This window comes from Mobula hypostoma, chromosome 13 (assembly GCF_963921235.1).
Source record: "Mobula hypostoma chromosome 13, sMobHyp1.1, whole genome shotgun sequence".
In the NCBI taxonomy this organism is placed as follows: domain Eukaryota; kingdom Metazoa; phylum Chordata; class Chondrichthyes; order Myliobatiformes; family Myliobatidae; genus Mobula; species Mobula hypostoma.
Window position 1 is genome coordinate 80,346,295 of NC_086109.1, and position 14,805 is coordinate 80,361,099.

The following is a 14,805-nucleotide window of genomic DNA, read 5'->3' on the forward strand; positions in this document are numbered from 1 at the left end:
TCCTGCACCCTCAACTCTGCATTTCTACTGCCACCCCGCACAATCATAACCTTCTGAGGGATTTCATTTTTGCTTTTTTTTTTGTCTTTAATGGGCAACCCTTATTTTTAAATAGTGATCATTCTTTCAGATTCTCCTTCAAGAGGGATAATGTGTCCATATCCATATATTCTGTCAAAATCCCTTTCAACCTTGTATGTCAGAATCAGAAACAGGTTTAATATCATTAGCATAATTCATGAAAGTTTTTGATTTTGCAGCAGCAGTACAATGAAATACATAATAGAGAATAAAAAAGAATTAGAGTGTGTGTGTGTATGTATGTGTGTTTATCTGTGTCTGTGTGTATATATATATATAAATATACACACACATATACAAGGTAGTGTTCATGGATTCAGTGTCCATTCAGAAATTGGACGGCAGAGGAGAAGAAGTTGTTCCTGAATCGTTGAGTATTTTCGTCAATTTGCCTCCACTCCTCTAAACTTTAGTGAATACAACAGAAACCTTGCTAAAGTATCCCTACAAGACAACCTGCCCTTTCTAGGTATTAGCTTAGTCACTCTTCTTTGAGTTCTTCCGCTGCTTGACATTCTTCGTTAATCAGGGTACTAATATAGTCCACCCAATGTGATTTCACCAGTGCCCTATGTAACTGAAGTTTAACCTCGATACTTTTGTATTCAATTCCCTGGAAATGAGCTTTACCGTTTACTTGTTACATCTGAATGTTACCCTTTTATGTACCAGTACACTCAAATCCCTCTGTTTCTCAAAGCTCTGCAATCTCTCACCACCATCATCCCACAGTTGCTAGATCTTAGGCCAGATATTTAACTCATCCATAAATCTTTATAAGCCTCCTTAAGTAGTCTTCACCACTTGTTTCCAATCCTAAATTTGCAAATTTAACAACCCCATCCTCCATTCGAGTCACTTAGAAAAATTGTAGAAGTTGAGACACCAGTACCGATCCCGGTGGAGCAAAGATGGCTCTGGTGATACACAGTGATATTTTGTGGGCAGTTCACAAAACTACAAGATATACATCTTCCAAACTGTTATTGCTGCAATTTACTGCCTATAATTTCACTTTAAGAATATTTTCATAAATTCTATGGTATTTCTGTATTTTCCTGTAAATGTTTGCAAGGAAATAAATATTAAGGTAGTATTTAAAACATTTTTATCATTAGACCGAGGAGCAGAATTAAGCCATTTGGTCCATCAAATCTGTTCCACCATTCCATCATGACTGATCATTATCTTCCTCAACCTCATTCTCCTGCCTTTTCTTTGACCCATACTAATCAGGAACCTATCAATAATATTAATATCCTCTCGTGCCTCACTGGGCGGCAATCTTGCCATTTCTTTAGTGTTTGTTTTTTTACGACGCAAAGTGATGGAAAGCATGCAAGGAGCCAGCTGGATTTGAACGCGAGACCTCTTACCTCGCAGCCCAGTGCAGATGCCATTACACCACCAGCTGTCTGCAGGCACCTTTCAAACTCAGCTTTAAATATACCCAATGACTTGGCCTCCACAGACACCTGTGGCAATGAATTCCAAAGATTCACCCTCTGGTGAAAGAAATTCCTCCTTATCTCAGTTCTAAAGGGACGTCTTTCTATTCTGGTGCCCTCTGGTCCTAGACTCCTCCACTATAGGAAACATCCCCTCCACATCCACAGTAACATGTACACACATTGACGATAAATTTTACTTTGACTTTGACCCCTTTTTCTGGTTGGCAAAGTACATTTGGGCTTCTATCCACATCAAAATGTTGCCCCCTGCACTACGGGCATTTATTTTCTGCAAATGCCTTTTGTAGCAACTTATCAAGTGTCTTCTGAAAAGCTCAGTTTGGAGCATTCACCTGTTTCCTCTTTATCCACAGCGCATGTTACTACTTCAAAGAACCCCAATAAATTGGACTAACATGACTAGATTATGTATTAGGTTCTGCCTCAGATTTGTATCGAATGACTGCACATTTATACTTGACTTTCCTGTCAAATCCGATCTACATTCTGCTTTATTCGGGAAATTGATATACTGACAGAAGATAATGTGAAGTACAGCATCAGATACCAGCTGCTTCAATCCCTCTCACACTTTTCTGCTTGAATTCCTTCGTTTTTACAGTCACCAGACACCATCAATGGGTCTGTTTGCCAATGCCACTACACCCCTCAAACACACAGATATTTAAACAATTATATCCACATCAGCCATTCATTAGGCTTGTACTTGCAGAAAATCGATTTTCACTCAGCTCTTGAGATCTGCATTGACCAAATCAGCTGCTGTCATTCGGAATGTAATGCGTATAAGTCAAGAGTTTGAAAAATGGCACAAATTAATCAATAGGGTAAAGAAGAGCTTTACAATTAGTACAGAAAAACTAAACAGTGCAGTAATCTTCAGTACCTGTTGATCCCTCATTTCTGGTTCTAATGCTTTGTGTCCACTGTGGACATAATCGCCTGTTCGCAGATGCTGAGGAGAGAGGCGTTGGAGTCGGTGTTGACCACCAAAGGCAGTGTGGTGCGGCATCCATGCTGGAGTCAGTGCTGCCACCTAGTGTTCGCTCACAGAAGACAAGCTGTATTGTGTTTGACTGCAGACTGCGACAACGTTCATGGACTCTGTTTTGATCTATTTTTTTTGTGTGACTGTATTGTACGGATATCTTATATGCGCTAAATGTGCCTCGTGTGGGCGCGTGGCCAAGTGGTTAAGGCGTCGGTCTAGTGATCTGAGGGTCACTAGTTCGAGCCTCAGCTGAGGCTGCGTGCTGTGCACGTAGCCACACATTGCTCTGTGACGACACCAGTGCCAAGCTGTATGGGTCCTAGTGCCCTTCCCTTGGACAACATCGGTGGTGTGGAGGGGGGAGACTTGCAGCATAGGCAACTGCTGGTCTTCCACACAACTTTGCTCAGGCTTGCGCCCTGGAAACCTTCCAAGGTGCAAATCCATGGTCTCAAGAGACTAACGGATGCCTATAAAAATGTGCCTTGTGCTGTCGGTGCTGTGTTTTGCACTTTGGTCCCGGAGTGTTTCATTTGGCTCTATTTATGGGCATTCATGTATGGTTGAGTGACATTTAAATTTGAACTTGAACTTGGTGTCACTCCTGTAAGACCAGTATAGATCTAGTATGGCACTGTTGGAGATCAATACAATATTAACTATAGTGCTTTGATTTTAGATGTTAAGTGCTAGGAGCAGGGGTAGGCATGTGGTTTCTCCAATGATGGAAACGCTCAGCAGGTCAGGGTGGAGAGCAATAAAAAGATAGTTCATGTTGATAAGCTTTCATCACAAGTAGGAAAAATTTGCAAACAAATACTTTATATTGTAGAGGTGAGAAGATAACAAGAGAAATGTCTGTAATAGAAGAAAGATTTGTCCATTACTTATGTGCCATGGTGTATGATATGGGTAATCATGATCTTTCCATGTCCATGAATGTTCTTGGCAAATTTTCTAGCACCATTGCTGCCTCCTGGGCAGTGTCTTTACAAGATGGGTGACCCCAGCCACTATCAATACTCTTCAGAGATTGTCTGCCTGACAATCACAAGTCAGTGGTCACATAACCAGGACTTGTGATGCGCACCAGCTGCTCATATGACCATCCACCACCCTCTCCCACAGCCTCATGTTACCCTGATCGGGGGTGGGGGGAGGCACTGAGCAGGTGCTACACCTTACCCAAGGGGGTGACCTGCAGTGTCCTTACTCCTCCTTTGGTAGAGACGTATCTCCACCCTGCCGTCCTAAGAATACAGACCAAGAGGGGTTAAGTGACACACATGATGGTGATGAGAGAGCCTTGCCCCTCTGTTCCCTTATTCACTTCCACGGTAACGTAGCAGTTAGCATGATGTGATTACAGCTTGGGGTGTTGGAGTTGGTACTTCAATTCTGTTGTCCTCTGTCAGGAGTTTGTACGTTCTCCCTATGACTGTGTGGGTTTCCTCCAAGTGGTCCAGTTTCCTCGCACAGCCTAAAGATGTACCAGTTAGGTTAATTGGTCATTGTAAATTATCCTGTGATTGCATAGGCATCCGTTAGTCTCATGAGACCATGGATTTGGGCCTTGGAAAGTTTCCAGGCTGCAGGCCTGGGCAAGGTTGTATGGAAGACCAGCAGTTGCCCATGTTGCAAGTCTCCCCTCTCCACGACACCAATGTTGTGCAAGGGAAGGGCATTAGGATCCATATAGCTTGGCACTGGTGTCGTCGCCGAGAGCAATGTGTGGTTAAGTGCCTTGCTCAAGGACACAACACGCTGCCTCAGCCAAGGCTTGAACTGGCAACCTTCAAATCACTAGACGAACGCCTTAACCACTTGGCCACGTGCCTAATATTTATCGACAGAGGAATTCATCCAGTGTACGCTGCCGTGTATGGGGTGTCCAGGGAGGGGTAGCACCTCTGGTGAAGAGGCTTTTTGAGCTCACTCGCCTCTGGTCCCCAGCGGACACTCATCCCTCATCTGTGGCTCCAAGTCGCCGTTTTCCTGCAACGACGGCCACACCCTGGTGCACTGCTCCAACAGGCGGGCTAAACCAGGTGAGGGTAGCCGGTGGGCCTCATACCCCGGTGAGATAGGGACATGCCTGCCCTAGCATGTGAAGTCAGCTAGTGTTAAATAGGTGGGTTGCTAGGTGGTATGGCTTGATGGGTGAGAAGGGCCTGTTCTGTAGTCTATCTCTAAATAAGTAATTAATTTAGGACATGTTTGGCTTATAACCTTTCTCAATGTGAATAAAAAGTCATTGAGCTGAAGCAAAAACTCAGGCTTTCCAGCAAAATCATGATGGGCCATTTGGCCTTCTTCAATGTTGCAAGTAAATACAAACACTAACACAAGCTTCTGCTTGTCTTGCACAGTACTTCCCCTGTTCTTTGTTCATATTTCTACCAATTACTAAGATTATAATTTTTCTGTCTTTGGCCTCAGCTCTCCTTTCCTTCCTGTTTGCCATAAGCTCACATCCCCAATTGATCATAAATCTATCTATCCTTATTTGCTGTGGAACCCATGCTGTGGGAATAGACTCTCGCTTTTTATAAATGAAAATATCATAGTATTGAGTACAGGAGCTGGGGTGTTATGCTGAAGCTGTATAAGATGTTGGTGAGGTCAAATTAGGAGTATTGTGTGCCATTCCGGTCACCTACCTACAGGGAAGATATCAGTAAGATTGAAAAAGTATAAGGATGTTGCCAGGACTTGAGGACCTGAATTATTGGAAAAGATTGAATAGGTTAGAACTTCAGTCCCTGGAGTTTAGGAGAGCGAGGGCATATTGGTAGAGGAATACAAGATTATAACTTACAGCTCAGGGCTAACGATCCCAACTGGTTAAACGAAATTGTTCCGGAAACAGCAATGAATAAACCTGCATCTGTGATAGAGGACTTTCATTTCTGCCCCAAGAACCTGCAGGCATAACGGGCAGTAAGTAAGTATACAAAACAATGAGGGATGCAGATAGGGTAAATGCGAGCAGGCTTTTCCACTGAGGTTGGGTGAGACCAGAACTAGAGGTCTTAGGTTAAGGGTGAAAGGTAAAATATTTAAGGCAGGGGTTTCCAACCTGAGATCCATGGAACCCTTGCTTAATAGTGTTAGTCCATGGCATAAAACAATTGAGCAACCCCTGCTTTGAGGGGAACCAAAGCGGTAATTTCTTCAGTCTTGGTGAGAATGTGGACTGAGCTCCCAGCAGAAGTGGTGCACGTGGATTTGATGGCAACATTTTAGAGACTTTTGCATTTAGTTACGTAGGAGGACGAGAGAGGTGTGGAGGGCTACAGTCCAGGTGTGAGTTAATGGAACTAGACAGAATAACAGTCTGTCACAGACTAGATGGGCCATAAGGCCTGTTCCTGTGATTCTGTGATTCTGCGATCTTGTATTCCTCTCTGATCCTGTAACTTGCCCATGCAAAGTAGTAAACCAGTTCAACATTAATTCAATTATTACCAAGTGCTCTGCAAAGCCTTGAGGATGTTAAACGTGCTCCAAGAATGTAGAAAATTATGAGGCAGCGAAGGTATTGAATCACAGAATCTTAAATGTAGAAAAAGGACATTCATTGTTAATGTTCAGGCTCCTTGGAAGCTCTGAGATTTGTCTCACTCATTGTAATTGACTCACCTTGGTTTTCATTCAATTATCGTTGATAGATACAGTTGAATGTTCTTCCACTAACATTTCATGTGGTGTATTCCACCTAATATTAACTTGTTGCAAAAATAAAATTCCATTAGAGGCTACTCTGCTGCTACCTATTTTGAGTTTGCTTTATTTTTAATTCACGTTTTGGGATCTGTGTGTTGCCAGCAGGGCCATGATTCATTGTTATATCTAACTACCATTGAACCACTGCAGAAGTTTACTCAGATTCGCAATGTGATCTAATATTCTAACAAACTTCGATAGGTGCACAGTGGAGAGTGTCCTGACTGGTTGCTTCTTGGCCTGGAGTGGAAACACCAATGCCCAAGATTGGAAAACTTACAAAGAGTAGTGGATGCAGCCCAGTCCATCACAGGAAAAGTCCTCCCCACCATTGAGCACATCTACAAGGAGCACTGCCACAAGAAAGCACCATCTATGATTGAGGACCCCCAACATCCAGGCCGCGCTCTCTTCTCGCTGCTGCCTTTGGGAAGCCTAAGATCCCAGGCCCAGGTTCAGGAAGCGTTATTACCCTGCAAACAGTCAGGCTCTTGAACCTATGGACTAACTTTCAAAGACTCATGTTCACAATATTATTTATTTATCATTATTATTATTTGTTTTCATATTTTCACTTTTCCCAGACTGCTGTTTCTGGATTTCAGCTTGGCATTCAATACTATTGCCCCACAGACCTTGGTGAACAAACTCCTTCTCCTCAGTCTAAATGCAACACTATGCAACTTGGTGTTGGACTTCCTAACGAACAGACCTCATGTTAGGATTTCAAGTTAAGTTGAGTTTTTTTTTGTGTGATGGCCACAAAATTGCCTTTGTAATACATCTGCCTGCCTTTTGTAATGCATTCTTGCTGCAGGTTTGGTTACAGACTTCTCTTGCTTCTCGCATAAAGAGGCTGCGTACAAGAAGGGCCAGAGTCGCCTCTACTTCCTGAGGTGACTGAGGTCCTTTGGAGTATGCAGGCCTCTCCTTCACATATTCTACCAGTCTGTTGTTGCTTTTTCAATCTTCTATACAGTGGTATGCTGGGGCAATGGCATCAATAAACTGATTAGAAAGGCTGGCTCTGTTATAGGAGTCAAACTGGACACACTGAAGGTGTGGTAGAACAAAGGACCCTATGGAATTCTGGACAAAGTTTCACACCCTCTGCCTGCCACCTTGGCTGAACAGAAGAGCACTTTTATTAATAGACCAAGACAACTGCGCTCTCCAGAGTGCTATATGAGGTCATTCCTACCATCAGCCATTAGGTTCTATAATGAGTCAACCTATAGCCAGGGAAGTGATGACCCCACCTGTTAGACTGTTTAAGGTAACTTACTTTTTATTCTTTCTTACTTCTCTTCTAATATTTATATATCTGTGCTCTTGTAATGCTACTGCGACACTAATTTCCTCTGGGATCAATAAAATATCTATCTATCCATAAAAGTAGCTCATCCATGTTAATTTTTCCAGTTAATCTTTCCTATACTTTTTCGAAAGACCTGACATCTACGCTGAGGGCTGTCACTCAAAATTGAAAGCTGCCCGCTAGCTGAGGTTTAACCTCTCTGCTTTTGTATGTTCGCATTTAATTACAAACCTAAGGATCCTTTTTCCATTTTGTAGCATCCTTCATAATGTCCTAGTAGCCATGAACACGTGCATTCATATTTTTCAAGTTCTTTTGTTTCAGGATCCCCATTGTAATCCCTTATCTTTTGCGCATGTCTTCTCTGTCTAGTATTCTCTGTCCATTAAATGCCCAGATCTTGTGAAAACTTATAATCATTGAAATTATACCCTTGATGTCCAAATCAACATCATTAATATGGGCCAACGTATCGACGTCTCTTATATTGAATGTGATAAGTCCACTGAATACTTCCCTCTATCCTAAAAGCACTGATTTACCACTATTATCTACTTTCTTCATCGTGCTCGATTTCATTTCAGTATCACGTTCTCATTGCTCCTTTAATATTAGAGACTGCAATTTTGCTAAAAGTCTATTATGTGGCTTTTTATCAAACGTAATTTGAAAGTTCATATGCACAACATCACTGGCTGCATCGATTTTCTCTCTCTGTTTCGTAGAAGCATTAAATCAAATCTGTCAGACATAATTTGTCTTTACTGTCTCTGTTGGCTGTCATTTATTAATCCATGTTATTGAAAGTGAAATTAATTCTGTTGCTGTTTATGGAATCCTAGAGATACTCCTGTTCTCCAGCCTTTAGTTTGGGTTAGGATGGTCTTATAAGATTTTCTGCTGCTCTGCTTTTTGAACGGGGTGTAACATTTTTGGGGGAAGTCTATACCATTGTTTTACTTATAGGCATGAGCAATTGCAATTCTGCATACTAGCCAATAGCAAACATTCCCAGACAAAGTCTTGAGACTTAAGCTTTACAAGAAGGCCTTCCAGAAGAAAGCATCATGAAGAATCCTACCATGCTCTCTTCTCGCTGCTGCCTTTGAAAAGGAGGTACAGGAGCCTTAGATCCCACACCACCAGGTACAGGCACACTTATTACCCCTCAACCATCAGGCTCCTGAACCAGTGTGGAAAATTTCACTCACATATGTTCCATCACCTATAGACCTGCTTTCAAGGACTCTACAACTCAAGTTCTCAATACTATTTATGACGTATTTATTTATTATTGTTATTTGTTCTCCTATATTTGCACTGTTTGTTTCCTTTTGCACATGGGATGTTGTCAGTCTTTGTGTGTAGTTTTTTACTGATTCTATTGTGTTTCTTTATTCTACTGTGAATGCCTGCAAGAAAATGAATCCTAGGGTAGTATATGATAACATATACTGTAACATATTTTAAAACTTGAACTTTGTTAATTTTTTTATATAGTTACTGGGTTGGGCTCTGGTCTAGCAGCCAGATATTGATATTAGGGAAAAAAAATTCAACTCTTATTTCTATCGATTTTTGACTGACTTGTAACATTAAGTTTATGCCTAAATGTTATTGAAATTCCAAATTGCATCATCCCAAGAGGCAAAGCTGATATGTTTGCCTGTGTCCTTAATCATAACTATAAAGTTTTTTGATGTATATATTGTATAAACTGTGATAATTTAGCTATAAATGTTTTTTGATTTGGTCTGCATGGATGAGTTGGGCTGTTTCCATGTAGTCTGGGATGCCATGTGAAATAATAAACTGACAGAGGTTGGAAGGAATGCTGACCAGCTGTGCTGTGGTATACCTGCAGGGAATCGCCAGTACATAGTCCTGACAGCTCGGGTCCATCCCGGAGAGAGCAATGCGAGCTGGGTTATGAAAGGGACCCTGGAATTTCTCATAAGCAACAACCCCATTGCCTGCTGCCTACGAGATACCTACATCTTCAAAATCATTCCTATGTTGAACCCAGATGGTGTTATCAATGGCTGGTGAGTAGAGCAAATGGAGAAGGCTGTTTTGAATGTCTTTGTGCTCTCTATATTCTGTACAACGTATAAGGATAAGAAGCAATGTCACACCAACGAGTTTCTAAGAGGGATTGACAGGGTGGAAGCTGAAACGTATGAAGTCTAGACGTATGGCGTGATTGTCTCAAGATATGATGCTATAAAGCTAAGACTGGATTGGGGAGGAATTCCTTTGTGAAACTTTGGAAATTCTCTATCCCAGAAAGCTGCGGATGCTGAGTCATTGGATAATTCAAGGCTGCCATAGATCTTTGGATGACGGGGTGATAAAGGGTCATGGTGATCAGGTGGGAAAGTGGCCTGACCAGATCAGCCATGATCCCTTTGAACGATGGAGCAGGCTTTTGACGGGCTGAATGGCCTACTCCTGCAGGTCATTAATGAGAAAAAGCTTCTGTCCAACTTTTTTATCATTTAAGAAGTATAGACTCTTTGCCCTTGTAACTCAAGCTCAGTGTTTACAAATGCTTCATTAAAGCATTGTAATCCTCTGTAGTCCCGCAGGGATACAACGGGCGCTACTAAAACATTCACTCTGCTATGTTCTCGCAACACCTGGCAGACTTACATTACGTAGGGTCTTTGCAACTTAGAAATCAACTAAGTTTTTAGCAGTACCTACTGAGATCTATCCAAATTTCGCATTCACGTATAGTTTCCACTTCAACGTGGAACTGTCATCACGTTCTAAGGGAAACTGGCTCATTGTCACCCCAGAGTCAAGAGCAGCTTCTAACTTGATGCTATAGATGCTTGTATTTTGTAGTTTTATTCAGAGATGCAGTGCAGATACAGCCCTTCCAGTCCAACAGGCCACACCATCCGTCAAACCACCTATCTAACATTAGTGCAATCACAGGATAATTGACAACGACCAACTAACTTGGTAATTGGTACGTCTTTAGACTGTGGGAGGAAGCTGGAGCACCCTGGAGGAAACCCACACGGTCACAGGGAGAACATACAAATGGCACCGGTATTAAACATTGAACTCTGGAACACCTCGGGCTGTTAGAGCATTGAGCTAACCGTTACGTTACCATGGTGCCATGATAAGATGGACTTTTGACCTCACAATTCTTCCACGTTGTCAACGCTTCAGGCCGAGACCCTTCAACAGGACTAGAGAAAACATCTTTTTTCTCCAATCCTGCTGAAGGCTCTCAGGCCAAAGTGCCGACTGTATTCTTTTTCATAGATGCTGCCTGGCCTGCAGAGTTCCTGTGTGAGTTGCTTAGAGAGGGGTGAAACCAGGTGAGATGGAATATGGAGGAGGGATGCATGAAATTGGATAATCTAAGGATCGTCTAAGGTTTATAAGCTGATGAGAGGCATTGAACGTGTGGATAGTCAGTTGCTTTTTCCCAGAGCTGAAATGGCAAGCACGAGAGGGCACAGTTTTAAGGTGCTTGGAAGTAGGTACAGAAGAGATGACAGAGGAAAGTTTTTTATGCAGAGTGGTGAGTGTGTGGAATGGGCTGCTGGCGACGGTGGTGGAGGCGGATACCATAGTGTCTTTTGAAAGTCTCCTGGATAGGTACATGGAGCTTAGAAAAATAGAGGGCTATGGGTAACCCTAGGTAATTTCTAAAGTAAAGACGTGTTTGGCACAGCATTGTGAGCGGAAGGGCCTGTATTGTGTTTCTAAGTGAGAAGCAGTGAGATGATAGGTGGAAAAGGTAAAAGGCTGAAGAAGAAGGAATCTGATAGGAGAGGATAGTGGACCATGGGAGAAAGGAAAGGAGGAGGGGCACCAGAGAGAGGTGATGGGCAGGTGAGGAGAAGAGAAGGGGTGAGAGGGGAGCCAGAATGGGGAATGGGAAAAGGGAGCAGGAGGAGGGTTGGAGAAATTCCCAGAAGTTAGTGAAATCGATGTTCGTGCTGTCAGATTGGAGTCTACCCAGACACAATATCAATGATCATAACAGCTTCATTCCTTTCAACATTAAAGCAGATACTAATTGAGTAACTGATTAACTCAATACTAGAGCAGAAATTGCCGTGCTCGGTTCATATGATACAGCCAATCAAATTTGAGAATGAACAACTATAGCGACTGGGGAAAATGCAGGACAGCATGCATCATTATTTATGACTTTGACTTGCAATACTGGGCTTCGTCTGGTTAACAGCACATCCACAGGCTTTCATCCAGCTCTGGCACATGAACTTCTGGAGAGGACGGGAAGTCACTATCAAGTTGTACTGAGCTGAACAATATTTGTGAAAAGGAAAATATTCATGAAGGATAATTAATCTGATGAACAAACAAATATTTAACAGGATGAAGTAATAAAGAAAATACGAGAGAAATGCTATAAAATTTTAGCAAGATTCACTGTGGCATTGATCTTGAGAAGGCTTGAACGTGGTCATGCTGGATATCTGAGGGAGAGGTTATACGATCCTGCTCTGACTAGCTTCTCACACGCTACCGACTGTTTCAACATTCCGAACCTACAAGCCTCCTGTAAAGTAGTATAGAGTATATGACCCAGTTCAGCAGGAAGGTTGACTGGCAGATTACCCTTCATTTGTGAAAATGGATTTCAGATGAATCTGTAAATCATTCAGCGAATGATGAAATGTGACAGAGGTATTGAATCATGGATTTGTTACATCGCAGGAGGCCCTTTAGTTTGCTGAGGAGTCTATTTCGGAAGGAAGTAGTTCAAAGAATTAGCTTTTAGCATTGGTTTATTGCAGAGAATTATTGCATTTGAGCATAGAATTATTGGTCTCCTCAAGATTCATTGATCTGAGTGATGTGAAAACAGTTGATGAGGTTCATGTGTTTTTTCCAGCTCAGACATAGCAACAGCCACAACGTCCTTGTCCTTCAACTGCATTTTAATGTGAATTGTTCCACAAAGTTTTGAAACTATTTCCTTACAATTCAAGGGGATTTCTTTTGGGAGAGAAACCCAAAAGTTAGAGTTTGCCAAATACATTGCAATAGTTCCTTCGTTTGCAATGACTCTCTCAATTCCTTCGTGCACATCCTAACCTCCACAATTCCATTGCCAGCTCAACCCCGATTGTTGTAATGGTTTCATCTCCCATGGACTTTATCCTTACATATCCCCTGTTCCTTGTCTCTCCTTGTGAATAATTTCACACAATTTCCTCCATGAAATTAGGATGCATTTTTAAAAAATCTCTCACCAATTCTCTGCCATGCTACATTAACTTCAGCTGCTTGAGACCTCAGTTCAACACATCTTTCCAAGTTTTCAACCAATTTTAGAACTTGTCTTATCTCCTTCTCACCCAGCCCTGAAGTGTTCTGTGCTGTCATCGCCTCTTATCCCAACTAACTTCTTCACTGTATGTCATCCTTTCATGGTACCAGGCTTGAAATACAAACTTTGTCATTCTTTCTTTTGGTATTCTCCGAGGTCCCCTATTGTTGCCTCCTCTACTAATTCCAGATAGCCAAGCATTCTCTATCTGCTTCGACGTTTATCTGTGATATTGGCTCAGCTCATTTGCTTTTTTTTAGTTATAGAGCACTATAGATAGATAGATAGATATACTTTATTGATCCCGAAGGAAATTGGATTTCATTACAGCCGCACCAACCAAGAATAGAGCATAAATATAACAAAACAAAAACCACAAACAATCAAACAACAATATGCAAACTATGCCAGATGGAAATAAGTCCAGGACCAGCCTATTGGCTCAGGGTGTCTGACCCTCCATGGGAGGAGTGGCAAAGTTCGATGGCCACAGGCAGGAACGACCTCTCGTGTACCGAAACAGGCTCTGTAGTTCATCCAGTCTGTGCTGGCCTGATCTTCTGCCTAGTCCCATCTATATGCACACTGATACAACTCAGGATACTTCTTCCATCCATGTATCTATCCAAACTTCTCTTAAAAGTTACAATTGAACTCATACCTACCACTTCCACTGGCAACTCATTCCATACCTACACCATCGTCTGAATCAAAAATTCCGCTCAGATTTCTCTTAAATATTTCACCTTTCACACTGAATCTGAGATTGCTTGTTCTCGTCTCACCGAACCTGAGGGGGAAAATGTCTGCAAGAATTCTCCCTATTTATATTCCTCATAATTTTGTATACATCAATAAGATCTCCCCTTCTCCCCTGATTCCCCTGCGCTCCAGTGAATAAAGTCCTGAACTATTCAATCTTTCCCAGTAACTCATGTCCTCAAGTTCTGGCAACATCCTTGTAAATTTTCTCTGCACTCTTTCAATATTATTGATATCTTTTCCTCAATCAGGTTACCCTATTGCATAGGGCTTTTAGCTTGCTCTGGTAATTTAACTTGGGTATTGGATATTTAGCATCTCTAGGTAAACTCTGTGGCCATGGGACATAGAAATAAGCATTGAGGAAGTTGTCTTCATGTAGAATGGTATTCTTGAAGTGCCATTGGGGAAATCCAAGGTCGTGACAATTGTTATTAAACAGAGGTTGTAGCCTTTCTGTATGTGTCAGATGTGTCTCTCTTACATGCATGCATGTCTGCATGAACAACTTGTGAAGCTTACACTTTACTTCAGGAACAAGTAAAGTAATCCTGTGTGGATGTTACAAACATCTTGAAGCCTTAAACACTGGAGTAAAAAGGAGCACTAGTAATATATTTAATTAAAACCATTAAATAAAAATACTGAATTTTTGAGGTTTTGCTTGTAAAGACTTTTAGAGCCAAAATGAGCGTTTGCTATCTGTAGTGGAATCAATAGGCTTGTTTAAACATGGTTTTTAGACATTGACGTGTGTAAGTCATCCAGACACAAACTATTGTAGTAGTACTGCGATCACTCAGGTTGCGTATGATCTTCTCCTAAGGGTTGTCTTTTGGTGGGTCTTCAGGTGGTTGTAGAGGCTGATCCGGGATCCACATATCCAGGATGTAAGGGTGGATTCCTTCAATGAAAACATCTCTGCATGACTGTTTAACGTGGGGAGGCTGATGCATGGGCTGCCATCGCATGGTCCTTGACAGATTGGGGTGAGGGTCCAGGGGTATGGAATGCAAGAGCACTGTGGACTCTTCATTGCTGCATCTTCCTCCACCTTCACTGCTGTTGTAATGTGTCATCATCTTCCACCAGCTTCACTGATGAGGTCTTGGTTGGAATGCTTTTTTGT

At 42.0% G+C, this 14,805-nt stretch overlaps 1 protein-coding gene across 1 annotated transcript in view; it reads left to right on the forward strand.

The window, feature by feature from the left end:
* The window catches only part of LOC134355337 (cytosolic carboxypeptidase 4), a 242,630-nt gene that overhangs the window by 87,676 nt on the left and 140,149 nt on the right, over positions 1–14,805 (forward strand). The window contains exon 19 of the mRNA XM_063065098.1: positions 9,453–9,633. Within this exon, the coding sequence (XP_062921168.1) occupies positions 9,453–9,633 (181 nt within the window). The remainder of the gene's footprint in view (positions 1–9,452; positions 9,634–14,805) is intronic.